Source organism: Vulpes lagopus, chromosome 2 (genome assembly GCF_018345385.1).
Source record: "Vulpes lagopus strain Blue_001 chromosome 2, ASM1834538v1, whole genome shotgun sequence".
NCBI lineage: Eukaryota > Metazoa > Chordata > Mammalia > Carnivora > Canidae > Vulpes > Vulpes lagopus.
Window position 1 is genome coordinate 59916603 of NC_054825.1, and position 27363 is coordinate 59943965.

Consider the following 27363-nt stretch of genomic DNA (forward strand, 5'->3'; position numbering starts at 1 on the left):
GTGGTTTTCTGGTCTGCTGAACAACTATTGTCCTGGGACTTTGTATTGTATTGAATACTGTGTTTTCTATATTCCTGTGTCGTCTTCTTTCTTAGTTAAGTCTCATATATTTTTATGGATTCTGTAGTCGATTCCTGAGAAAAGTTACGTGAGAAGTAAATCTTGTATGATGTTGCTATTCTTTATTCTCACACTTGATGAAAGTTTGGGTAAATAATTATTAAAAAATAATTTTGGTAAAAAATTATTTAAGTATTATTTACTGTCTTCTGCTAAAGTATTATTCTATACTTCTTATTATTCTTGACCTTTTGTATATGAATGGTTCTTCCCACTTCCCCCCCCAAAACCCCCACCCCATAGATCTGAGATATTCTCTTTATCTCTTTTGCTCTGAAATTTCATGATGATATGTCTCAATCTCACCTTTTTCTTGATCTCATTGTGCTATGTACCGAGAGTGAGGCCTTACAACCTAGAGATCTGTTTTTCAATCTAGGAAGTTTTCTTGTATTATTTCTTTAATAACCTACTTTCTGATTTTTTTTTTTATTCTCTTTCTGTAAATTTTTTTAGGTGAATGTTTTACTTTGAAATTGGTTTTCTAGCAACCTTGTGTCCTCTTCTCTATTTAGTTTATACCTGTGTTTGTGTGTGTGTGTTTTTCTCTTTTTCTCTTAGTTCCACCTCTGGGGATATTTTGATATTTTAAAAAACCAAATTAAAAAATTTTGGCTATCATATTGTTATATTTTTTGTTTTCTGAATATTTTTTTTTAAATTTTTTTTAAATTTATTTATGATAGTCACACAGAGAGAGAGAGAGAGGCAGAGATACAGGCAGAGGGAGAAGCAGGCTCCATGCACCGGGAGCCTGACGTGGGATTCGATCCCGGGTCTCCAGGATCGCGCCCTGGGCCAAAGGCAGGCGCCAAACCGCTGCGCCACCCAGGGATCCCTGTTTTCTGAATATTTTATAACATTCTTATCTAATATCTCTAAAGATACTAATTATATTTTTTTTAATATTTTTCTTACTCTGCATTATCTCTTTTTCATAGGATTCTTTATCTTTTTTATTGATTTGACCTAAAATGAGGTTTTCCTGAAATTTTTGGTACTTGTTCATTAATATTTACATTCTTCCTAGGAGCTCTGTGCTTGGTCAGAACTTCTAGGTGGTGTATGTTCATATTTACTGCATGTTCTTTGATCTGTTTCTTTAGATAAGAAATGTCTAATTTGCCCTGGCTGGAAAAAGTCTCACTTTATTCCCTTATTTTAGTCTAGCACCTCATCCCTGCTTTATGCCTGTAATTACTGAATTTGATTCAGTTTTTTTAATATATCTCCTATGAGCTGCCTCTTATTCTTAGTTTATCTCCCCTTTATTAATACTCTTTCCCCCAGGTGTAATCCTTTTTGTAATAAAATTATATTCTAGGCATATGACTGGAACTCATTTTGACTGTTTCATGTAAATAAACCTGTCAACCATTATCTTTTTTTTTTTTTAACCATTATCTTTTTATCTAAATGTATTAGTTTATATCTTAGAAAGTGAGCTCTAAGTTTCTCACTGTTGCTGCCATGCACTAACTACAAATATCAAATCACAAATTGCTATTAGGGCTATTAAAGTAGATCTTAAATATACTGTAAATTTTTTAATGTATTTTTCTTTTGGAAAATAAGGTTTGCTTCTCTTCTTTTGAAAATTAGATAATTCAAAAATGGCAGAACTCTTTATGGAATGTGAAGAAGAAGAGTTAGAACCATGGCAGAAGAAAGTAAAAGAGGTTGAGGATGATGATGATGATGAGCCAATCTTTGTTGGAGAGATATCAAGTTCAAAACCAGCAATTTCAAGTAAGCACTTACTGTTAGTGGAGCCAGTTTTTATAAAATATTGTTTTTAATGGAAAAACTTGTGAACTGCCTTATAAGGTGCTTTATATCCTTGTTCCTCTGTAAGAAGTTAGAGATGAAAGATTTGGTGAGAGGTGAGTAAGAATTGAAGAATCAGGGTGAGGACATGATTGGGAACTTGAGGAGAGAGCTAAGAGGTTAAAATATTAGATATGAGGAAAAGAAATAGACTAAGATTAGTTGGTATCATTGGAGGTCTCTAAAATTGGAAATCATAATTTTTAGTGGAGCCAAAAGTAATGTTTATCTGTTTATTTTTTTCCTACTTAAACCTAGAACTAGAGAAATGGAAGAGGTTAGAATACTTTCCTTCAAATGTCACAATATACTAAATAAGTTTTAGTCTCAGATAGACTCCTATCTGAGACATCCAGGCAACTGCAGTGTCATCCATACATTGCTACAAAATGTATATGCAGGGAATAATTGCAGTCTCTAGCCTGAGTGCCAACAAGGACTGCAGCTTCTGACCACATTCATCTTCCACCAACTCACATTTTTATTCATGAAAGAGAAGATCACTGTCTACAGCCACTGTACTTGGGAAGATGTAGCAGTTAGTTAATACTTAAATCTTTTATGGCTTTCTAGCAGAATACTTGGTACTTTTGCGGATTATTAGATTTTAGTTAGAGTAGTTGGATTTGATGTTATTAGAATGTTAAAAGCAAAGACCAAAGACACTTTCTAAATTGTCCACACAAGAACATAAAAAAATACAGAGAAATAACAAATTTTAGGAGAGAAAGAGAAAATAGATCATTTCCCATTGCATGTACATGTTTATTTGTTTGCTTGTTTAAGCCAGGTGAGTTTGCCAAAGAATATGACCAGTGTAATAGTTTTCTTACCAAGGCAGTGCTTAAAAGTGTGAATAAGAGACTACTATTAAATTTTCTAAAGCCTGGTTTTTTGTTCTCTTGCTTCTACACTTGGAATGGCACCTCTATTCAGTTTTATCAGAGGGAGAATCAGTTAACCAATTAAATTCTCACTACCATTTCCTGTAGCAGATTGATAATCTCTTAGGTTCTAAGTGGAATACCACTTCAATTATAAATTGAACTAGGCATGATGGCATGCTTGTTTTTTTAAAAAAATTAATTTAATTAAAAATTTTTTTTAATTGGAGTTTAATTTGCCAACATTTAGCTTAACACCCAGTGCTCATCCCGCCAAGTGCCCCCCTCAGTGCCCGTCACCCAGTCACCCCACCCCCCGCCCACCTCCCTTTGATGGCATGCTTGTTGATGATAGTGGAACATAATTATATATTCTCTTAATTACTATTTCTATTCATTGTGATCATTTTATACTGAAATATTACCATATTATAAAATAGTTATTCAAATTCTCTTATTGAAAAAGTAACAAAGATCAAATTGAATTATACCAATTGTAGAAGACTGTTAACAGTATTCAACTAAAACAGTGTATATTAGTTTTAAGATAATTCTGTCAAAAAGGAGACTGACCCCAGTAAAAATTCGTTTCTGGACTGTTAAGATGCAGAGTTTAAGTGAATTTATTGTTTATGTGCAAGCCATAAAATATTGTAATATATGGAATATGAGTTAAGAGTTTGTATAGAACTGCTAGAAAGGAGGGCAAAACCTGTGTTTGGTAGAATACAGCCACTTAAAAGTATTTTAGCCAATAGTTCTTTGATGGTTTGAGTAATACTTAATCTTGAATTTCTGAATGAAAATGGTGTCAAGTTGTTTGAGCAGGCTTTTATTCTGTAGGACATAGATTGTGCTTAGGTATAGAGCACTGCATTGCCATTGTCAGAAAACAATCCTACTTTTGTGTGGCCCTTTACTTTGTAGAGTTATTTTATGGGATCTGGTTCTTTTTTTACTGTGAGGAAAAGGCAATTTTTATGAGGTTTGGTACTTGTTTGTGCTTTTACCTTTTGTAGCCAGCAATTTTTGGGAAATCTCCACTCTTCCCAATTTTAGTTTGACTACCAAATAATCTAGGAGTTACAGAGTTTACATGCATGGCAGAATCAGGACCCAAAAGTTCTATTAGACTCAGATTGACTTCTGGTATACTTATAGATTTGAATCCTCTTAAGTTATGAAATACTCCGATAAACAATATTTTAGTTTGCAATCTCTGCTAGTTTTTCCCTTTTTAGAACTCAATATTAATGCTGCAGATAATCCAGTGAGATCCCTCATTATGATACTTTCAAGGAAGGTATGAATGGGATATGAAGGTAGAATAGGGGCTTGATTTTGAGTGATAGGAACTTGAGTTTATGTATAGCTCTGTCAACACTCAAAGAAAGAAAAAACACTCAAAGAAAGATATATACACTAATTATAGGTTGTATATACATACATTTTTGGAAGATTTTTGCTAATTATGTAGACTGTTTCTTTGCCATTAAACTTTGTAGAAAGTTTGACTTCTCTGTGGTCAGATTTATCATTCTTTTACTTCTGGCTTTTGGATTTTGAGTTACAGTTAGAAAGGTGGTTCTTATCCTATAAAACAAGGCTAGGAATCTTATTTCTTTAGTAGATGATGATATATATGTTTCAGATTAACTGTATACTTAGGTTAACAATAACATATATACTCCCAGGAATCTATTTGATTGTTTTCAGTTCATGATTTCTATTATCTTAGCATATATTTTATTCAAGTAATAAATTTTAAAATAAATATAATTTTTTGTAGATATTTTGAATAGAGTAAACCCCAGCTCATATTCAAGGGGAATAAAGAATGGTGCACTTAGTCGAGGTACAGTATTATTTTATTTTACTATTTTATTTTGAAAGTGAAGCATTTTGATATCATTGATTATATAAAAATATATTTAATGTTTTGTATAATTTTCAATACAGGTATTACTGCTGCATTCAAGCCTACAAGTCAACACTACACGAACCCAACATCAAATCCAGTGGCTGCCTCACCAGTAAATTTTCATCCTGAATCTAGATCTTCAGATAGTTCTGTTATTGTTCAGCCTTTGTCTAAACCTGTAAGTGTTTCTGAAATTACACAGCTCAGCGATACATTGGATATTCCTTAATAGTTTAAACAATGCCAATTAAAATGCTGGATTGTCATGGGTAGGTATCCAGTAGAAACATAATTAGAATAAAAAAATGTCACCATCTTTATGGTAGCTTAGCCAGTACCCAGAGTAATAACTGCAGGAACTACCCATCCCGCTTGTTCCTAAATCAGGTAACATGCTTAAATAGGTAAAGTATAGAAAATTGTGTTATCAAAACATGAATAAAAGTGTAATGATTATTGCATAATGGCAAACTATTTAAGATTGTAAAGATTGTAAACTGGGTCAATTATTCTTGGCTCTTAATTGGAAAAACTTTTGAGAGGAAGTTATTCAGAAAACATGTCTTCATAATTTAGTTTAAAAAACTCTTGACAAAAAGTAATAGTTAATGGTAACAGTTAATATTTATTGAGTTGATATTTTTGTGTAAGACTTTGTTCTAAATGCTATACATAAATTAGTCATTTAATTCTTAAATGTCCCTGTGAAATATACACTATTATTATTAACCCTGTTTTATAGTTGAGGAAATTGAGGCTCACAGAGGTTAAATTATTCATTCAAAGTCACACAGCTGACAAAATGATAGATCTGGGATTTAAATCCAGAGTAACCCATAATTTATATGTATTTATATACATATATATATGTGTGTATAAATATTACTTAAAATGGAACCATTGCCTTAGTGCAGCAGTTTTCAGTGTGTAGTGTTCAGTCCCCTCGGGTTCCCCTGAGACTCTTTCATGGGTTTGGAAGTCAATACTATTGTCATAATAATACAAAGACACTATTTGCCTTTTCCACCATGTTGACATAGGCATTGATGATGCAGAAGTTCTGGTGGGTAAATTGCTAGTGCCTTAGTATAGATCAAAACAATGCACCAAAAAACAAAAACAAAAACAAAAACAATGCACCAAGCTGTATGAGCAGCTTTTGTATTCATACCCACCATGCACTCCCAATAAAATATATTCACACTTGTTTTCTATAGTGAAGTATTAGCATTGTTATTAATTTTGTTAAATCTCTACCTTTGGAATATGTATCTTTTAAAAATATTTTATATGATGAAATGGATAGTATGCAAAAGCACTTCTGTGTCAGAAATTTAATGGTTATCTTGAGGAGAAGCACTTGTTTGATTGAATTGTGAGCTAAAGTACCCACTTTTTAAAAATAGAAGACTACTTTTACTTGAAAGAATGACTCAAACAATGGTGAATTACTTATTTTTGTGTATCAATATTACCAGAAACAGTGGTTTAAAATTACACACATTTATTATCTCATAGTTTCTGTAAGTCAGGAGTCAGGTCATGGCTTAGCTGGATCCTCTGCTTCAGGGTTTCACAAGGCTACATTCAAGATGTGGACTCTAAGGTTGCAGTCTCATCTGAAGCTTGACTGGAGAAGTATCTGCTTCCAAGTTCTCATGGTAATTGGCAACATTCAATTTTTTAAGGGTTGTCAAACTGAGAGTCTCACTATTTTACTGGCTTTTGGCTGGCTTTGCCACGTGGGTCTTCCCAGCATGGATTCTTACTTAAAGACCACAAAAGAGAGAATCCTTAGCAGAATGACATTATGATCTTATGTAATATAATCATGTACACAAAATCATGTATATCCTGTAATCCTGCATTTTGTTGGTTAGAAGCAAGTCAAATGTCTTGCCCACACTGAAAGAGAGGGAATCATACAGGACATGAACACCAGAGGGTGGGGATCATGGAGGCCATTTAGACTCTGTTTTACATACATAATTCAGTCCTGGTTATTTGACAGACATTTCCTTAAAACTGAACAAAGTGCACACTTAAAGGAAAACTACTGATAGCATTTCTTGCCAATTATAAAATTGAGCTTTCAAGCACAAATTAGAATTTTGGAAAACTGTCTGCCACTATGATGTTGACAGCTTCCCAGTACTGAAAGACTTTTCTGCTTGGTGGTGCAATTAACAAATGCAATTTTTTCATATTTAATGAATTCTGTCAACATTTGGAAGATTAGCATAATCCAAAGAAACCAGTATTTTCGAAATAAACCAGTGCATGATGTTACAAAATCATGCAGGTATGAGATAGACCAATGAATTTTAACAAAGTACAGAAAGTCTAGTAATTAGGAATCAGATGCCACATTGCAGTAAACCTTTAAGAAAATACCAGCTGTTGAATTTTGATGTAGTATCAAAGAAGTACATCCATAGTTATCCTAAAGTGCTATTAAAATACTACTACTCCCTTTTTAAACTATAGATCTTTATAAAGTCAAATTTTCTCTATATTTTTCAAACAAAATATGTCCTATCAGATTGAAAGCAGAAGCAGATATGAAACTGCAATGGTTTTTGATTAAGCTGGACATTAAAGAGATTTTCAAAAATGTAAAACAGTACCACTCTTATTCACTAATTTCTTTGTGTTTGCAAGATAGTCACTTTTCATAAAAATGTTATTTATGTTAATCTGTAATGGGTTTATTGTTACTTTAAATAAATAAATATTTTAAAAAATTTCTCTGTTTTAATTTCTAACATGGTGTAAATATCAACAGATAGAACCCAAATAAAAAAAAACTGTTTTGGGTGCTCCATAACTTTTAAATGTGTAAAGGGGTCCTGAAACCAAGGAGTTAGAGTACTAAAATAAAAAGTTACCCAAAATGTAAAGATTATTTGCTATTAATTGGAATTTAATTAACTCAGTGGTTTTTTCATGCTTATTGTAAGCAATTTAGCATTGGCTTTAGAGAAATCATGAATTTTAATGAAAATTTTTGTTCTTTTGACAGTAATTCCCTATTGTGTACGATAGCACCTGTAAATTTTCTTGCAAATATTCAAGTTCAAAACTAGGATTGAATCCAAATATTTTTGTAGGAATAATCCATTTTTCCTATATTTCATATCATATTACTATTAGGCAATCTACAGATCTTTTAGCACTAAAAATTGATATTTTGGGGTGTTATTTTTCATTGAAGAGTTACTTTAATTTATGTAACAAAAGGAAGGCTGTAGTATTTAAATCTATGGCTAAGTAAATTCAACTCCCACTTCTATTTTGAAGATGTTATATGTCCTAAAATAAAAGAAATGTTTAGACAAATGTTTCTCTCTCCTTGAGTTGTTATTACTTGAGATAATTACTATCTGAAATAATAAAAAATAGTGATATAAGCCCTGGACCAGTAGTTTAAAAAACTTAAATTGAAGTAAGAGACTTAAGTACTGATTCAACCTTGTTAATAAGAATTGTTGAAACCTCTCTGAGCCTCGTTTCCTTCATTTCTAAAAAGAGAGCTTTTACCCAGACCACTGATTCTCAGTTTTGGATCCTAAGATTCTGCAGGTTATTCCTAATATTTTAAAAGATGGGAAGCTACCTAAAATGTAAAGATTTTTTGCTATTAGTTGGAATCAAATTAACTCCGTGTACTTTTCATAAGTTATGGCTTTTGCAGGAATGAAAACTGGAAAAGGGAACTTTACTGTTTAATTCAGCTTGATAAATAAAAATCTTTCCAGCATTGGACCCAGTGAGAAAAAAACAAAAACAGCAAAGGGAAGGGTGGTGTCTTTGGTGTTAAAAGTTAGAAATAGAGCTTTCTCTAACTGATGTTTATTTCTCTGGGTATAGTTTCAGTCAAAACACCTCAATTGGTATTTTTCAATCTTGGTAAATTTTTAAAAGGAGAGGTTGTGCCAGTTGGTTTGGGTGGGTCCTGGGTGGCATATTGTAAAAAACTGTCCAAGTGATTCTAGTGTGCAAAGTTAAGAATGATGGATATATTCTAGGATGAATTAAGATTCCTATTTAAGGGAATTTACTCTGAATTTTGAAGCCACTGCTTTTAATAAATTATAATTATAGTTTTTCATCTTATGTTGTGTGTGTATATGTGTGTTTACTTTTTCATGGAATATCTCTATACTTCAACATCTCTTTCAGACCTCTTACAGATAGCAGGGATATATTATTATTACTTATAATAAAGTCAATGTGATCCAGTTCAAGGGTATAGCTTTGGAATCAGTCAGGTTCTGGTTTCTAATTACAGCTCCATCAATAACCACACCTAACCTTAGTTTACCTATTTATAAAATAGAGTATAAGGTTTTAATTTGTAATGTGACAACTATTTGATTTAATACACATATGTATCATGAAGTACAAGTACATTTAAAACACAATTGTGGCCATTATTTCAGTTTGAAAGGTGAATAACTTGAAGCTCAAAGGTGACTTGCCAAGGTATACAGTTAAATGTGCTGGTCTTCTGAATCCCAGTTTAGTGTTTATTCTACCCTTACTATTATATTTGATGTCTTTCTGAACTTTTTATATTCTCCCTGCTGGAGAATTATTTTAACCAGTTATTGTTGAATAATATATGCCTGCTCTCTCAAATTGTGGAGCTTAATTAACCAGAGTTGTTTCCTAAAAAGTGTTTTAGAGTTATAACTTCATATTTCTTTAAAAATATAAAATATAAAAATAGAAGTGAATATTTTCCATTTTTAAGTGCAAATATTTGGAGATAATATTCTGAAATAAGGTTGTGCTAGGTTACACTGAAGTCATACAGCATTATTGATTTTTTATTTTACATGTTAAAGTTCAAGTGCAGATTTTGCCTTGGTAGTCCTCAAATTCTAGAAGTGTTTTGAGTTATTTCAATACCTGTTTCCATAACTTCCTTTTGGTTTAAACAACGATTTATTTACTTATTTATTTGATATTTTATTTATTTATTTATTTATTTATTTATTTATTTATTTTGATATTTTATTTATTATTCTGCATTGTGTGCAGAGTGTGGTGAGGAAAGCTCATCTCTTTTTATTTTTTATTTTTCATTTTTATTTTTTTAAATATTTTTTATTTTTATTTTTTAAAAAAGATTATATATATATATTTAAAGATTTTTTTATTTATTCATGAGAGACAGAGAGAGATAGAGGCAGAGACACAGGCAGAGGGAGAAGCAGGCTGCATGCAGGGAGCCCAATGTAGGACTTGATCCTGGAACTCCAGGATCATGCCCTGGGCCGAAGGCAGGCGCTAAACCACTGAGCCACCCAGGGATCCACTCCTCTCTTTTTAAAATTTGAAAAATTTATTACTGAGGTATAATTGACATTGAACATTATGTTAATTTCAGGTGTACAAGATAATGATATTATTATATATTGTAAAATGTTCGCTACAATCTAGTTAACATCTATCACCATCTGTAGTTACAGATTTTTTTTTTCTTGTGATGAGAAATTGTAAGATTACACTCTTAGCAACTTTCAAATATGTAATACATTATTCTATACATTCCCATGACTAATTTATTTCGTAATTGAAAGTTTATACCTTTGACTCCATTCATTTTGTTTCCATAACTTAACAAATTGATGTCAATAGAAAAGTTAGTAGCAAACCAAAATTCTGAAAACTTAATTATCCCTCAGTTAATAAGCACAAACCAAATAAAACCTTTATGTTTCTATCTTTAATGTATTTTGGAAAGAGATTTAGAGGGAAAGGTACATACTATATTTTGATTTTCCCTACCCCCTGCAGACATAGTATAGAATATATAAGTCAGGAGCATACTATATATTCCAATATGTATTTGTCTTTTCTGTCTGTTCTGAGCAATCTACTGGGATTATGTCATTGGATATTTCTCAAAAACAGTAGTAGTGGTTGCATGCTAGTCTATTATAATTTATTTAACCATTCTTTTGTTAGACATAGAGGTTTTAATTTTTTGTTATTAAAAATAATTCATATTAAACACTTCATTTCTTTATTATAAACTTTTAAAGTGGAATGATTGGACCAAAGGATATGAACTTCTTTAAAGCCTTTGATAGCCACTGCCAACATTTTCAAGCATAAAAGTTATACCAAAATATAACCTCTCTACTTTGCCAATAGTGAACGTTATCATTACTTTTTAATTTTTAAATTTTTATTTCAAGCTAACTTACCAAAAAAATAATACAAAGAGTTCTCATGTATGCCTAACCTAGTTTCCCCTAATGCTAACATCTTATGTATCCTAATCAGGTAATTAACATTAAGTAAACCTCAAGCCTTTATCGAACTTTACCAGTTTTTCCATTACCATCATTTTTCATTCCCAGGATCCCATCAGGATCACGCTTTGCTGGCAGTTTTTTTCTTCTTAATCTCATTTTTCTATAGTTACTCTTTTTCTTTCATGACTTGAATACTTTTAAGAGGAGTGGCCAATTAATTTTGTATTACGTATTATGATCTTTAAAATCATGCAAATTCAGTAGTTAAAAATTGCCATTGTGTTTATTTGCATTTCTTTGACTATTATGTTTGAAAAAAGTTTTTTTATACATGTTGATAATTTGTATTTTGCTTTTGAAGTGTCTCAGTTTATATCCTTTGCCCATTTTTCTCTTAAAGCGACTTTTTAAACCCTTTTAATTTTTCAGCATTGTTAATTCTAAAACTTTTGCTTGTTGTATATTATGATGTACAAAATGGTCTACAATTCACTCTGAGTGCTTACTCTACAATGATGGTCTTTTAAAAATAGCATTAAAGGTAATTTTTTGAGTGTGTATGTCAGTAAATTTAATATATAATAGTATTGGAATATATATCCCTAAAATGATCATACTTTTTGTAATTATGTTAAATATCTATGTGTGGTAACATAAATTCATACTACCTACTTCTTGACCACATTATCATTCATTTCATACTTCTCACTCCTCTCTTCTTGAGATTATCCTACTAGCTGGGACTATCTTTTCTCCTGATGGAAAGGCTAAAACTTCCCTTAAGCCCTAAGGCTTCCAGGAGTATAGCAGCTGTCTCAGATTATTCATATAAATAGCTTCAATTCTAACCCCTGTTTACCTGGCTTTCATATTTGGGTTTCCCCTGTTGGCCATGCAGCTTTCATATTTGCCTTATGAGATGGGACATTACTCGAATCTTGCATGGCTTTCTGTGGAATAGCAGGAAGAGTGGAGAGGAGAACCCCTTCTTCTTTTCCTGACCCTTGCCTTATAAATTTCTCCAATAAAGATGATTCTAAAACTCAAACCATATGCTACGTTCATCCCGAATCCTGATACACAGTACTGCAGATTGATTCCTAATTTCTTTTCCCTGATATTTCATCTGTGGTGTTATAGAGATTCAGAAGCTTTTAAGTTTATGTCAGTATGTTTTCCTATTTTTTTTCCTTTTACCCAAAGATTTTGCTAAATTTTACGGTTTGCTCTTTGATGGGAATACTCCATTTTAGTAGCCGTCTAAAGTGTATCAATCTTGCTCATTTTAAATAGCTATACATGGGGCAGCCCGGGTGGCTCTGCAGTTTAGCACCGCCTTCAGCCCAGGGCGTGATCTTGGCGACCTGGGATCGAGTCCCATGTCGGGCTCCCTGCTTGGAGCCTGCTTTTTCTCTGCCTGTGTCTCTGCCTCTCTCTCTATGTCTCTCATGGATAAATAAATAAATAAAATCTTTAAAAAATAAATTGGGTAAAAAAATAGGCATATATGTTTCTTTCATCTTAAAAAAAAAAAAAAACACTGGAATTTGCCCTGTTTTAATTGGCTAGTTTTACCTAAGTAAGTAAGAGCTGTAAGTAAGGGCTTGCTTTCAGTTTTAGTAGATGATAATTTTGACGGATAGTAATAATTACCTCTGCGTTTTATAACTTATTAATTACTGAGTCATCAAAAGCTGTTCTTATAATATTGACATACACTTATATTTACATTTATAAAAGTTTATGAAACAAAATAATTGTCACTGTATTGAGTAAATGTAATATTCTTCCTTTGAAATATTTTAACAGGGTTATATAACAAACTCCTCGCGAGTTGTGTCTAATAATTCTTCAGAGTTACTGTTTGACTTGACCCAGGATACAGGATCATCACATTACCAAGGGGGACCAACACTTTCTATACCAGGTTGGTTTTAGCACTTTTAAAAAAAACTGTAAGAAGAAACTTTATAAATATATATGGAATTGACTTTCTGTTTTCAAGTTCATGCCTTCATGTTAAGCTTTCATATATTGTACAGTGGAATGGTGTTAATAGTTCTTAAATGCCTTTCTTGGGTGATTTTTTTCTCCCTTGGGTGATTTTTAAATAAAATCTTATTTAATAATGAGATGGACATTAAGGAGGGCACATGATGTAATTAGCACTGGCTATTACATAAGATTTATGAATCTCTGAACTCTATCCCTGAAACTAAAATTCTCTCCATATTAATTAATTGAATTTAAGTTAAAAAATATATATTTAAAAAAAACCAATAAGATGTTTTATTTTTTCTTGCTAACCAGCTTTGAGTTTGTTCTCAATTGGAACTAAAAATGTGCTGAAAAATCTTAAATAATTTCTCTAAGTTATAGAAATCTTTGATATCCTACATCTGTTAAAAACAGTATTAATTCATTTCTATAACTAATGTGAAAAAGTATATGGTTACAATTGATTTCCTAATTAGAATAATGTATATTCAGTAAAGGCTTTAGATATTGTAGTTATGTATGACAATAGAGTGCTTTTATAAAGTGGCACAATAAGTTTGTATATAGCCAACATTCAGTAAATGCCCATTGGAGGAATATGAAATTTCCTTGTTAGAGTTAAAGTTCTTTGTATACTGAAACATAGTTCTTCATTAGCCATGCTATGAAAGAATTTCATCTAACTGAAAATTCCCAGTAATCGAGGTAATTTGTATATTTGTATACAATATATTGTATACAAATTGCTTTGTATATTTGCTGTTTTCGTATATTTTAAATATTTGACAAAATAGAAATAAACAAGATTTTGGGGGGACTTTTTAGATTATTTACTAACAAATCAGTGTGGAGAATCTACCAAACCCTCCTCTGATTCTTTATTGTAATATTAGTGCATAAATCGTTTTCCATTTAGATAACATTTAGTTGATGTTCACTTCTTTGGGTGTCACTTACATACTTATAAAAATCTAGTTAGTAAAATAGGTAAGAAACAAGGGCAATGATTGTTGTCTTAAGGTTGGTTTTACTAAACAGAAGGACTTTGTTAATAGAAAAAGTCTGAATTCTTGAAACTTCTTGTGAGTAGGGGCAATGACTCCTGCTCTACCTCCCAAGTTTTCTGCTGCAGAGAGAAACATTAGCCTGAGCAGCAAGTAGGATGAGAAGACACAGATTTGAACTGCTATTAAGATTTTTGTAGTCTTCATCAAGTCTTTACACTTTAGTCTTCTTATATTATTAAAAGGAGATTTTATTTTTCTTATTAATGCATTCATACTCCAGACCTGGAGTCAGCCATTGGGAGATAAAATTTTAATTCTCGCTCCACTTTAGTCAGGGCTTTCTGAGGCACAAATAAGATAAAATGTGAAAATGCATTATGAACTTTAAAGGACTTGACAGCAGTTGGTATGATTGATAATATGTGCTTTATAGTCAATAGCATTAACTGACCACTATCCAATGGTCACAGATACTTGAAGAAGACTGGATTTAAGCTTGTTCTCAAAAGGATTTTTACTGATAGAGAGAAAGCTGTTCAGTGTAGAAAACAATACAAACCAAAGATGACATGAATAAATAAAGGGTCAGAATTTAAAACTCTTAAATGGGGGTACCTGAGTGGATTACCAAGTGGCTCAGTAGGTTAAGCATCTGCCTTGGGCTCAGGTTGTGACTCCAAGGTGCTGGGAACAAGCCCTGTATTGGGCTCCCTGCTCAGTGGGGAGTCTGCTTCTCTCTCTCCCTCAGCCCCTCCCCCCAGTTGTGTGCACGTGCTCTCTCTGTTCTCTCAAGTCAATAAATAAAATCTTTAAAAATAAGTAAATTAAACTCTTAAATGCAGAGTGATTTTATTTCTTATGTTAAAAAGTTCTTATAGTATGAAACTCTGTTTCTACTGTCCAGCCTATTATATGCAAATGCTTAATCAAAATACCAGCGTTCGTTTTTCAAGTTACTTAAGCATCTCACAAGAATGCTACTGTGATTACACAAATCTTTTCCAAGTACCAATATCAATAATCATGTGTCTTGGGGATTCCTGGGTGGCTCAGTGGTTTAGTGCCTGCCTTCAGCCTAGGGTGTGATCCTGGAAACCCAGGATCAAGTCCTATATCAGGCTGCCTGCATGGAGCCTGCTTCTGCCTCTGCCTGTTTCTCTCTCTCTCTCTCTCATGAATAAATAAAATCTTTAAAAAAAATCATGTGTCTCGAAGATGGGGAAAAAATCATTTTTATGTTATTTCACAGTATGAACTAATATAACACTCTATTTGTCTGGCATGTTTCCCCATACTAAAAAGCTGATGGGTGAATCTATTAGAATAATTTTTTTCCTCTAAAGTAGGTTAAGATATAAAATATTTTGTTAGTAATGATAATAGCTGTCATTTATTGTTGAATGCTTTCTATGTGCCAGGTGTTGTGTGGGTGCTTTTTAAAAGTAAGTTAAGATACAAAATATTTTTTTAGTAATGATAATGGTTGTCGTTTATTACTAAATACTTTGTGTCAAATATCGTGTTGAATGCTTTAAATATATTATCTTATTTGATCTTAAAACAGCTTTGTGAAATAAGGCATTATAACTTATTTTACAAAAGAGGAAACTGAGGCTCAGAGAACTTAATTAAATAAGCCAAGAATACATAGCTAGGCAGTGACAGCACTTGGATTTCAACTTCTACTGTGTGGTTTAAAAGCCTGAAATATTTCTTTTTTTTTTTAAGATTTTTTTAAAATTTATTTATTCATGAGAGAGAGAGAGAAAGAGAGGGAGAGGGAGAGGGAGAGGCAGAGACAGAAGCAGGCTCCATGCTGGGAGCCCGATGTGGGACTCGATCCCAGGACCCCAGGATCATGCCCTGGGCCAAAGGCAGGCGCTGAACTGCTGAGCCATCCAGGGATCCCTAAAAGCCTGAAATATTTCTAATATATTTACTTTGTTGCTTCTATTTTTCATGTATAGTTGAGAAAATTAAAATATGGTGTGCAGTTTTAGGATCCTTATTACCAAGTACAGTTGTGTGTTGTTTTCAAAAAGAACTTTTGCCTGACCTGGGTATAGCCTAAATATCCCTATTTCTCTTGCTAATGCTCCAAATAGGACTAAAATTGTTTAGTTTAAAAGTGTTGGTTTTCAAACTAAAAATTGTTTTTAGGAATAAAATTCCCATGCAAATAAAATTTTATTCAAAATGGTAATAAATAAAATATAAAAGAGTTCCTCTGTCAGAGGTAACTAATATATTCCCTAAAATGAGCCCATTAGGCTCCAGGAACATAATTTGGAAACTATTGTACTAACGTCTTCCATTATGAGCCCTTTCATATGACTGAATAACGTATTATCATTCAAAATTAGTTTTTCTACTTTGTACTTTCCATTTTTGTAGTTTTTCCACTTTGAATAAACAGATAATATAACCTAAAGCCATGAGTAGACCACCTCTTTATTAGGTGGAAAAAAACCTAACCTTCCATTAGACATTTAAAAAAAATAAAAAGGTTTTAATGGGTCTTTCTAAATTTTTAGAATAAAATAAAATTTCTTTTGTAAACTAGCTCCAGTGCACTTAAAACATTGAAAAGTGATTCATTTGTAGAAACTTAGTTTGGAGTGTTCTCTATGCTTTAATTTTTTCTTTTCTTTTTTACTTGGGATATTTTCATCTGGCTTCTTTCATATTACTGTTTATATATTCCTTTATTTGAAGCCATATTTAGTATTTTCTTGCATAGAAGATTATTTTGCAAATTATTTGAATATGTATATAGTCCATAATAGATGTTTATATAATTTTTTACAACCCTGACTTTTAAAAAATTATTTCTTAATAATTAAATTAATATTTATTATCCTCAAGTTTTTATTTAAATTCCAGTGAGTTAACATACAGTATAATATTAATTTCAGGTGTAGAATTTAGTGATTCAGCACTTACATACAACACTTGGTGCTCTTCACGAGTGTGCTCCTTAATCCACATCATCTAACCCACTCCCCCCCACCCCCCACATACCTCCCCTCTGCTAACTATCAGTTTCAGTTTGTTCTCTCTCCTTAAGTATCTCTTTCTTGGTTTGCCTCACTTTCTTTTTCTCCCCTACGTTCATTTGTTTTGTTTCTTAAGTTCCACATATGAGTGAAATCATGTGCTATTCATCTTTATTTGATAGACTTATTTCACTTAGTGTAATACTCTATCATTCCATCCTTGTCATTGCAAATAGCAAGATTTCATTCTTTTTTTTTTTATGTCTGAGTAATATTCCATTATATAGATATACTACTACTTCTTTATCCACTCATCAGTCGGTGGGCATTTGGGATCTTTCCATAATTTGGAAATTTGCGCATCTATTGTTGACAATGCTGCTGTAAACAGGTGTTAACTCTTCCTTACATGCATCCTTTTGAATCAGTATTTTTATATCCTTTGGGTAAACACCTAGTAATGCAATTTCTGGATGGTAGGGTAGTTCTATTTATAACTTTTTGAGAAAACTTCTTACTGTTTTCCAGAGTAGCTGTACCAGTTTTCATTCCCACCAACAGTGTAAGAAGGTTCCCCTGACTCTCTATCCTTGCCAACACCTGTTGTTTCCTGTGTTGTTAATTTTAGCCATTCTGACTGTTTAAGGTGATATCTCATTGTAGTTTTGATTTGTATTTCCCTGATGATCAGTGATGTTGAGCATCTTTTCATGTGTCTGTTAGCTATCTGTGTTTGCTTTGGAAAAATGTCCATTCATGTCTTCTATTTTTGAAATGGATTATTTGTGTTTTGGGTGTTGAGTTTTTGTTACTTTATAGATTTTGGATATTAACCCTGCTTGAATGTCATTTGCAAATATCTTCTCCCATTCCAAAGGTTGTCTTTTAGTTTTGTTGATTGTTTCTTTGCCATGCAGAAGCCTTTTATTTTGATGAACTCCCAATAGCTTATTTTTGCTTTTGTTTCCCTTGTCACAGGAGACATATCTAAAAAGAAGTTGCTATGGCCAATGTCAGAGAGGTTACTGCCTGTTTTCTCCTCTAGGATTTTGTTGGCTTCCTGTCTCATATTTAGGTCTTTTATCCAATTTTAATTTATTTTTGTCTATGATATAACAAAGTGGTCTAGTTTCATTCTTTGGATGTTGCTGTCCAGTTTTCCCAACACCTTTTTTTTGAAGAGATCTTTTTTTTCCCATTGTGTATTCTTTCCTGCTTTGTTGAAGATTAATTGACTGTAAAATTATGGGTTCATTTCTGGGTTTTCTATTCTGTCCCGTTGATCTGCATGTCTGTTTTTGTGCCCATGCCGTATACTGTTTTGATGACTACAGCATTGTAATATAGCTTGAAATCTGAGATTTTGGTGCCTCTAGTTTTGTTTCTCTTTTTCAAGATTGCTTTGACTGTTCGAGGTGTTTTGTGGTTCCATACAAATTTTAAGATTGTTTGTTCCAGCTCTCTGAAAAATGCTGGGGTATTTATAGGAATTGCATTAAATATATAAATTGCTTTGAGTGGTATAAACATTATAACTATATTTGTTCTTCCAGCCCATGAGCATAGAATGTGTTTCCATTTCTTGGTGTCCTTTCAGTTTCTTTCATCAGTGTTTTATAGTTTTCAGAGTACATATCTTTTATCTCTTGGTTATATATATTCCAAGATATCTTATGGTTTTGGGTATAATTGTAAATAGGATTGATTCCTTGATTTCTGTATGCTGCTTCATTATTGGTGTATAGAAACAAAGAGGATTTATGTATGTTGGTTTTGTATCCTGCAACTTTACTGAATTCATGTATTAGTTCAAACAAGTTTTTGGTAGAATCTTTCGGATTTTATTTTATTGTGTCATCTGCAAATAGTGAAAATTTGACTTCTTTCTTGCCGATTTAGATACCTTCTATTTCTTTTTGTTGTCTGATTGCTGTAGCTAGGAGTTCCAGTACTATGTTAAATAACAGTGGTGAGAGTGGACATCCTTATCTTGTTCATTTTTTTTTTTCCTCATCTTGTTCTTGACTGTAGAGGAAAAGCTTTCATTTTTTCCCCATTGAGGATGATATTAGCTGTGGGCTTTTCATATAAGGCCTTTATGATGTTGAGATATGTCATTTGAGATATGTTGAGATAATGTCCATCCCTACTTTGTTGAGGATTTTTATCATGAATGGATGTTGTACTTTGTCGAATGCTTTTTCTGCATCTATTGAGAGAATCATATGGTTCTTATCCTTTCTTATATTAATGTGATGTATCACATTGATTTGGAAATCTTGAATCACCCTTGCAGCCCAGGGATAAATCCCATTTGATTGTGGTATATGATTCTTTTTTTTTTTTTTTGGTATATGATTCTTTAATGTACTGTTGGATTTGATTTGCTAGTGTCATATCGAGAATTTTTACATCCATGTACATTAGGGATATTGGCCTGTAGTTCCTTTTTAGTGGAGTCTTTTTCCTCATAGAATGAATTTGGAAGTTTTCTTTCCATTTCTATTTTTTTGCAATAGTTTGAGAGGAACAGGTGTTAACTCTTCCTTAAATGTTTTGTAGAATTCCCCTTTGAGGCTATCTGTTCCTGGACTTTTATTTGTTGGGAACTTTTTGATTACTGATTCAGTTTCTTTCCTGGGTTATTGATCTGTTCAAGTTTTCTATTTCTTCATGTTTCAGTTTTGGTAGTTTATATGTTTCTAGGAATTTATCCATTTCTTCCAGGTTGTCCCATTTGTTAGCATGTAGTTTTTCTTAATATTCTCTGATAATTGTACTTCTGTGGTGCTGGTTGTAATTTCTCCTCTCCTGTTTATGTTTATGATTTTATTTCTTTATAATTAGGTCCTTTTTTTGGTAAGTCTGGCTAGGGGCTTATCAATTTTATTGATTTTTTTTTTTCAAAGAACCAGCTGCTAGTTTCATTGATCTATTTCTTTAAGTTTCTTTATCATTTATATCTGCTCTAATCTTTATTCTTTCCCTTCTTCTACTGACTTTAGGTTTCATTTGTTGTTCTTTTTTCTTCTTTAGGTGTAAGATTAGGGTGTTTGAATTTTTTCTTGCTTCTTAAGGTAGGCTTGTATTGTTAAATACTCCTTCTTATGACCATTTTTGCTGCATCCCAAAGCTTTTGGACCATTGTGTTTTCATTTTCATTTGTGTCCATGTATTTTTTAATTTCTTCTTTGATTTCCTGGTTGACCCATTCTTTAGTAGCATTTTGTTTAATCTCCATGTGTTTGTGGTCTTCCCAAATTTTCTCTTGTGGTTGACTTCAAGTTTCATAGTGTTGTGATAAAAAAATAGATGTGGTAGGATCTCAGTCTTCTTAAGGCCTGATTTGTGACCTAGTATGTGATATATTGTGGAGAATGTCCCTAGCACATTTGAAAAGAATGTGTATTCTGCTGCTTTAGGATGGGATGTTCTGAATATATTTGTTAAGTCCATCTGTTCCAGTGTGTCATTCAGAACCATTGTTTCCTTGTTGATTTTTTGGTGAGATGATCTGTCCATTGATGTAAGTGGGATGTTAAAGTCCTCTACTATTATTTTATTATCCATGAGTGTCTTTAATTTTGTTATTAATTGCTTTATATATATTTGGGTGCTTCCATATTGGGGACATAAATATTTATAATTATTAGATCTTCCTATTGGATAGATTCTTTTATTACAATAGCGTGCCCAGGGCAGCCTGGGTAGCTCAGTGGTTTGGCGCCGCCTTCAGCCCAGGGTGTGATCTTGGAGACCCGGGATCAAGTCCCACGTCGAGCAGAGCCTGCTTCTCCCTCTGCCTGTGTCTCTGCCTCTTTCTCTCTCTTCTCTGTGCATTCTCATGAATAAATAAATTAAAAAAAAATCTTTATATTAGCGTGCCCTTCTTCACCTCTTTTTCCAGTCTTTGGTTTAAAATCTAGTTGTCTGATACAAGTATTGCTCCTCCAGCTTCCTTTTTGATGTCCATTTGCATGATAAATATTTTTCCATCCCGTCACTTTCAATCTTCAGGAGTCTCTTGTAGGCAACATATAGTAGGGCCTTTTTTTTTTTTTTTAATCCATTCTGATATCCTGTGTCTTTTGATTGGAGCATTTAGTCCATTTACATTCAGCATAATTATTGATGGATATGTATTTAGTGCCATTTTATTACTTGATTTTTCATTGTTTCTGGAGATTTTCTGTTTCTTTCTTCTCTCTGTCACTTTTTGTCTTTCCTTTCCACTCAAGAGTTCCCTTTAATATTTCTTGCATGGCTCGTGTAGTGGTCATGAGCTCTTTTTGTTTGTCTGGGAAACCCTTTATCTCTCCTATTCTGAGTTATAGCCTTGCTGGATAGAGTATTCTTGGCTACATATTTTTCCCATTCAAGACTTGCTTAGTTTCTGTGGAGAGATCTGCAGCTCGCTTTATGGGGTCTACCCTTTATAAGTTAGGGACTTTTTTTTGTCTTGATGCTTTTAGGATTTTTTTAATGACTGTATTTTGCAAATTTAACTACAGTACGTCTTGGTGTTGGCCTGCTTTTGTTGATTTTGATAGGAATCTTTTGTGCTTCCTGGATGTAGATCTCTTTCCTTTTCTGGATTAGGGAATTTTTCAGCTATTATTTCCTCAAAAAAAATTTCTGTCCCTTTTTCTCTCCCTCGTTCTTGTGGGACTCCTAGAATATGAGTATAATTATATTTGATGGAGTCACTGAGTTCCTTACATCTGTTCTCATTATTCATAATTCTTCTCTTTCTTTTGTTCAACTGCATTATTTTCTGTAGTTCTAGATTCTATATCACTTATTCATTTCTCTGCTTTGTCCATCCTTGTGTTCTTTGCATCCAGTCTGTTTCAAATCTCTGTTATTGTATTTTTCATTTCTGATTGTTTTTTAACTGTTTTATCTCTGTGGTAGGGGCCTCCCTGAAGTCCTCCATTTTTTTTCTCAAGCCCAGTGAGTATCCTATGATTGTTACTTTAAATTCTCCATCAGGCATGTTACTTATATCTATTTTGATTAGATCTCTGGATACAACTTTTTGTTGTTTCATTTGGGATGGAGTCTTCCACCATGGCATTTTGTCTAACTCTGTCTTCTTCTGTGAGTTAAAAAAGCCTGTTTTGTTTCCTGCTCCTGAGACTAATGGCTTTATGAAGAAGAGGTCATGTAGTGTTCAGAGCCTGGTGTTTCAGGGAGTATTTCTGGTGTGTGCTGCATGAATTCTGGTGCTGTTGTTGACTTCTCTATCCCTCAGTCCAGTCGTATGCAGGGGCTCTCCTTGCCTGCAGTGGGCAGTGTTTGGACCTTGGCCAGAATGTGGCGAGTTTTAACTAGGTGTGCTCTGGTCTGCTCACTAAATGAGACCTGATGCTACTTCCACTACAACTGAAGTCTTGCAGAACTTTCTGGTTGGGAGATGTGCTTTGTGCAGGGGTTTCTGCTGGTCATCTGGGCAAGGCACCCACTGTGCTGGGACTGTGGTTCACTTGCCCAGAATAGCAGTGCCTTGAGTGCAGGGTGGTGGGAGTTGGTATAAGCAGGTTAGACGCTAATGTAGGTACTGTGGCATTTACTGCAGATGATTTATGCTGCAGGGTAGGGAGAGAGAAATGGCACCAGCCTACTCCTTTGTCCCCAGAGAGGGGCCTTTGTACTGGCTGCTCTTAGGGAAGGACTCCCAGAAGAGCAAATGATTAATTTTCCTTTGCACACCCCAGGTGTTTTTTGAATTGCCATTTTCATGCTGTCTGTCTCTTGGTTGTTGCCTGCCTAGAGCAGCACAGTGCACTTTGGGCTCTATCCCAGCCAGCCCTGCTGACTTTTAAAACTACAATCTTTAGACATGTGGTATGGGTGGGGACCAGCGTTGGTCTTCTGGTGGAGTGTCTCACTGCTCTGGGACTGATGCAAGTTTGATTGCAGAGGTCACTTGAGCCAGAACACAGGGTTGTGGGACTTGGAGCAAGCAGGCTAGGCAACCAGTGTCGGGCTAAGCTTCCCTTAGCAGGTGGCTCTGCCCCTATGCTGAGGGGCTGGGGAGTGGCTCTTTTGTCCCTGGAGAGGTGTCTCTGCAAATACCACCTGTCACAGATATGCTCTAAGGAGAGTGAACAATCTCCCTGCTGTGTGCCTTAGGCATGCCTCAAATGCCATCTGTCCCTAGGGTTGTTTGCCTGCTTTTTTCCAGGAGTAGGGCTGTGCCCTAGGGGGTCTGTCCCAGCCAAGCCCAACTGACCTTTAAAATTCCAGTCTTCAAATCCTACTTGTTGCAAAAAGTCATGAAAATCAGCCCTTCTCATTTTCCCAGCCAGTAGTTTTGGGGAGTTGTTTTCCTTGTGCCTCTCTCAGCCACTAGGGCTCCCTCCCCTCTGCAGCACCCATGATCCATTTCTCAAACCATGTCTCCATACTTTCTACCTTCATGGATGTGGCCTCTTATCTTCCTTTATTTGTGGAGTTTGTTCTGTCAGTCCTGAGGTTGATTTGTTGGGTAGTCAGAATAATTTAATAGTTATCTAGCTGTGTTCAAGGGATGAGAGGAGCCTAGGATCCTCCTACTATGCTGCCATGCTAGCTCCCTCCCCACAAAATTAATTTTAAAAAGTTCAAGTATAGGGTTCTTGGATGGCTCAGTTGATTAAGTGTCTGACTCTTCACTTTGGCTCAGGTCATGATCTCAGGGTTGTGAGATAGAGCCCTACATCGGGCTTCATGCTGGATGTGAAGCCTGCTTAAAATTCTCTCTCTCCCTCTCCCTTTTCCCCCACCCCTGCCAAAAAAGAAAGAAGAATTAAAAATAATTATTTAATAGTGGTTAATATTAGTTTCAGGTGTGTAATATAATGATCCAACAATTCTATACATTACTCAGTGCTTATCACAAATTTATTTTTATTTTTATTAGATTATTTTTTTATTCATGAGAGACACAGAGACAGAGGCAGAGACATAGGCAGAGGGAGAAGCAGGCTTCTTGCAGGGAGCCCGAAGTGGGACTCAATCCCCGGAACCTGTGATCACGCCCTGAGCCAGAGGCAGATGCTCAACCACTGAGCCACCAAAGCATCTCATAATAAGTTTGTTTTTAATTCCCTTCACCTATTTCATTTTCCCACCCACCTTCCCTCTGGCAACCACCAGTTTGTTCTCTGTATTTAAGTGTTTGGTTTTTTCTTACCAAAGGAATTGTTACACCTTCTTGATCCATTCATGTTATTACAAATGGCAAGATTTCATTCTTTTTTATTCCATTTACTTATATATGAAATCTTTATCCATTCATGTATTGGTGGACACTTGGGTTACTTCCATATCTTGGCTATTGTAAATAATGCTGCAATAAATACATCTTTCAGTGTTTTTGTATTCTTGGAGTAACTACCCAGTAGTGGAATTACTGGATAATGTGGTAATTCTATTTTTAATATTTTGAGGAATTTCTATACTGATTTCCACAGTGGCTGCACTGGCTTGCATTGCTACCAACAATGGATGAGGGTTCCTTTTTCTACACATTCTCATCAACATTTGTTATTTCTTGTCTTTCTGAGTTTAGCCATTCTGACAGGTGTGAAATGATACCTCAATGTGCTTTTGGTTTGCATTTTGCTTATAATAAGTGATGTTGAGCATCTTTTCATGCATTTGTTGACCATCTCTATGTCTTTGGAGAAATGTCTGTTCATGTCTTCTGCCCATTTTTAATTGCATTATTTGGGGGGGTTTTTTTGGTGTTGAGTTGTATAAGTTCTTTATATATTTTAGATACTAACTCCCTCTTAGATATATCATTTGGCAGTATCTTTTCCCATTCTGTAGATTACCTTTTTGTTTTGTTGATGGCTTCCCTCGCTGTGCAAAGTCTTTAATTTTGATATAGTCCCAATAGTTTAATTTTGCTTTTGTTTCCCTTGCCAAAGGAGACATATTGAGAAGAAGTTTCTGTGGCTGATACTGAAGAGATTACTGCCTGGTTTTCTTCAAGAAATTTTATGGCTTCAGATTTCACATATAAGTCTTTAATCCATTTTGAGTTTATTTTTGTGTAAGAAAGTGCTCCAGTTTCATTCTTTTGTATGTTGGTGTCCAATTTTCCGAACATCATTTGTTGAAGATTCTTCTTCTCATTTTATAGTCTTGCCTCTTTTGTTGTAGATTCATTGACCATGTAATTGTGGGTTTATTTTTGGGCTCTCTATTCTGCTGCATTGATCTGTGTGTCTATTTTTGTCCAGTACCATACTGTTTTGATTACTACAGCTTTGTAGTATACTTGAAATCTGAGATTGTGATACTCTAGTTTTATTATTCTTTTTCAGGATTGATATTTGGTATACCTTTGACATTTGATCACATCAATTTGTATCATTATTTATTATCATTTGAGTGATAGGATAATTCAATTGTATTGCATTTAATTTAGCTCCAAAGTAATTTTACTTTGTTATAAGTAATATGCTAAAGTGTTTAAAAATATTTTTCCCACTATTTAATTCATTGTAGGTATGAATGAAAGTTCGTTTTTATCAAAACGTCCTTCTACTTCTGAAGTAAACAGTGTTAATCCAAAAAAGCCGAAGCCCGGTGATGGTATTTCTGGATTAAATTCTTCAGCTGTTTTTCCTTCAGTTAAATCTCTTTCAGTGACATCTCCTCAGGCTATGTCATCAAAAGGTAAATGTGAAAGGTGGCATATAAAAAAGAAATTATAGGGGCATCTAAGTGTCTCAGTCACTTAAGCATCCAACTCTTAATTTCGGCTCAGGTGGTGATCTGAGGGCTGTGAAATTGAGCCACATCCAGCTCTGTGCTGGGCATGGAGTCTGCTTAATATTCTCTCTCTCTCCCTTTGCACCCCTCTCTGAAATAAAAGAAATTATAGTATTTATACATAAGTTTTAGAAGTTGTAGTAAATTTACGAACTGTTAGCAGTGATTATTTAAAGTTATAAAGTGATAGATTTTGAATTATATGTTTTGAATTTATTTTAGGTACAAATACCTCATCAAATCAATCTAAAAATGGAACACCTTTTCCAAGAGCTTGTCCAAAATGCAATATTCATTTTAATCTTTTGGATCCTTTGAAAAATCACATGAAGGTAAAATTTTTTTCAAAATTTAATTTTAAAGAGATTTGCAAATCCCCCCAAATATTGATTTATAGTAAATAATGCTTTGTGCAGATATTTAGGCTAAAAAACTTTTCATGGTGGTATTTCCACATAACTTAGACAAAGGTTTATATTCATAATGATTATTTTCATAGAAGATTTAAAAATTTCCTCTGAATCATCAAGTTTTAAGAATTAAGTTTATATAGATTATAATATATGTTTATTGTATTCTAATTTTAAATGAAAATAAGGTATTAATCAGAATACTTTGGTAGATTCGATATACTTCAAACTTTTTTTTTAAAGGCATTTTTATAGTTTCTTCAGCTACCTTATTTTTATGTCCATGGTAATATATGCATATCACATTACACAATGAGAATCTGAATTTTACATTTAATTTTCAGCACTCAGACTTAAGCCCCAAATGATGGAGCATTTCATATGTAATAATTATCTTAACTCTGTTCAGATACAGTTTGAGTAATTGTAATAAATTATTTCAGGTTTTTTGTTGGAATATAAAGCTCTTGAAATTAGATTTTAAGAAATTTTCAGGGGCCTCTGGGTGGCTCAGTCTTTTAAACATCTGAATCTTGATTTCTGGCTCTGGTCATGATCTCAGGATGATGAGATCGAGACTGGTGTCGAGCCCATGGTTGGGTTCCACATCCAATGTGGAGCTTGCTTAAGAGTCTCTTCCTCTTCTACCCCTCCTCCCTCTCCCTCTCTAAAAAAAAAAAAAAAAAAAAAGAAATTTTCAAAGTACAAATGAAATATGAGGTATAGGTAACATTTCACTTGAAATATTTTAGTATATATTACAGTATCCTACTGTGATCTAAGGAAAGATAACCTGTATTCTCTTTGCATGCCCAGTATGGATGGCAGGAAGGGGGAAAGAGAAAGAAAAAAATCCACATAGGCTGTATGAAGAAAGAAAGGAAGGAGGGGTGCCTTTGTGGCTCAGAACCCAGTCTGCTTGGGACTCTCTTTTCCTCTTCCTCTGCCCCCCTCTCCACACTCACTTTCTCTCTCCCTTCTCTTTAAAATAAATAAATATTAAAAAAAAATACATTCCACAGAAAAAAGTAGAAAAAAATAAAGGAACTCTCTTAGAATTTCAAATACAATCTCTTTATTCACATACAAAGCTGTATTTGGTGTGTCACTACTTCCAGCTCCCAGAATGTATGTAGTCTCTGATAATTGCACTTTGTGCTTT

At 33.7% G+C, this 27363-nt stretch overlaps 1 protein-coding gene across 11 annotated transcripts in view; it reads left to right on the plus strand.

Moving 5' to 3' along the window:
* ZNF280D (zinc finger protein 280D) overlaps positions 1-27363 on the plus strand; it is a 124987-nt gene that overhangs the window by 19684 nt on the left and 77940 nt on the right. For all 11 annotated transcript variants that reach the window (XR_005985249.1, XM_041738487.1, XM_041738477.1 and 8 more), the window contains 6 exons: positions 1723-1869; positions 4621-4686; positions 4791-4930; positions 12831-12948; positions 25525-25695; positions 26014-26123. Coding sequence is in view for 10 of the 11 variants with exons in the window: in XM_041738459.1 (XP_041594393.1) it covers positions 1723-1869; positions 4621-4686; positions 4791-4930; positions 12831-12948; positions 25525-25695; positions 26014-26123 (752 nt within the window). In the remaining variant the exon portion in view is untranslated. The remainder of the gene's footprint in view (positions 1-1722; positions 1870-4620; positions 4687-4790; positions 4931-12830; positions 12949-25524; positions 25696-26013; positions 26124-27363) is intronic.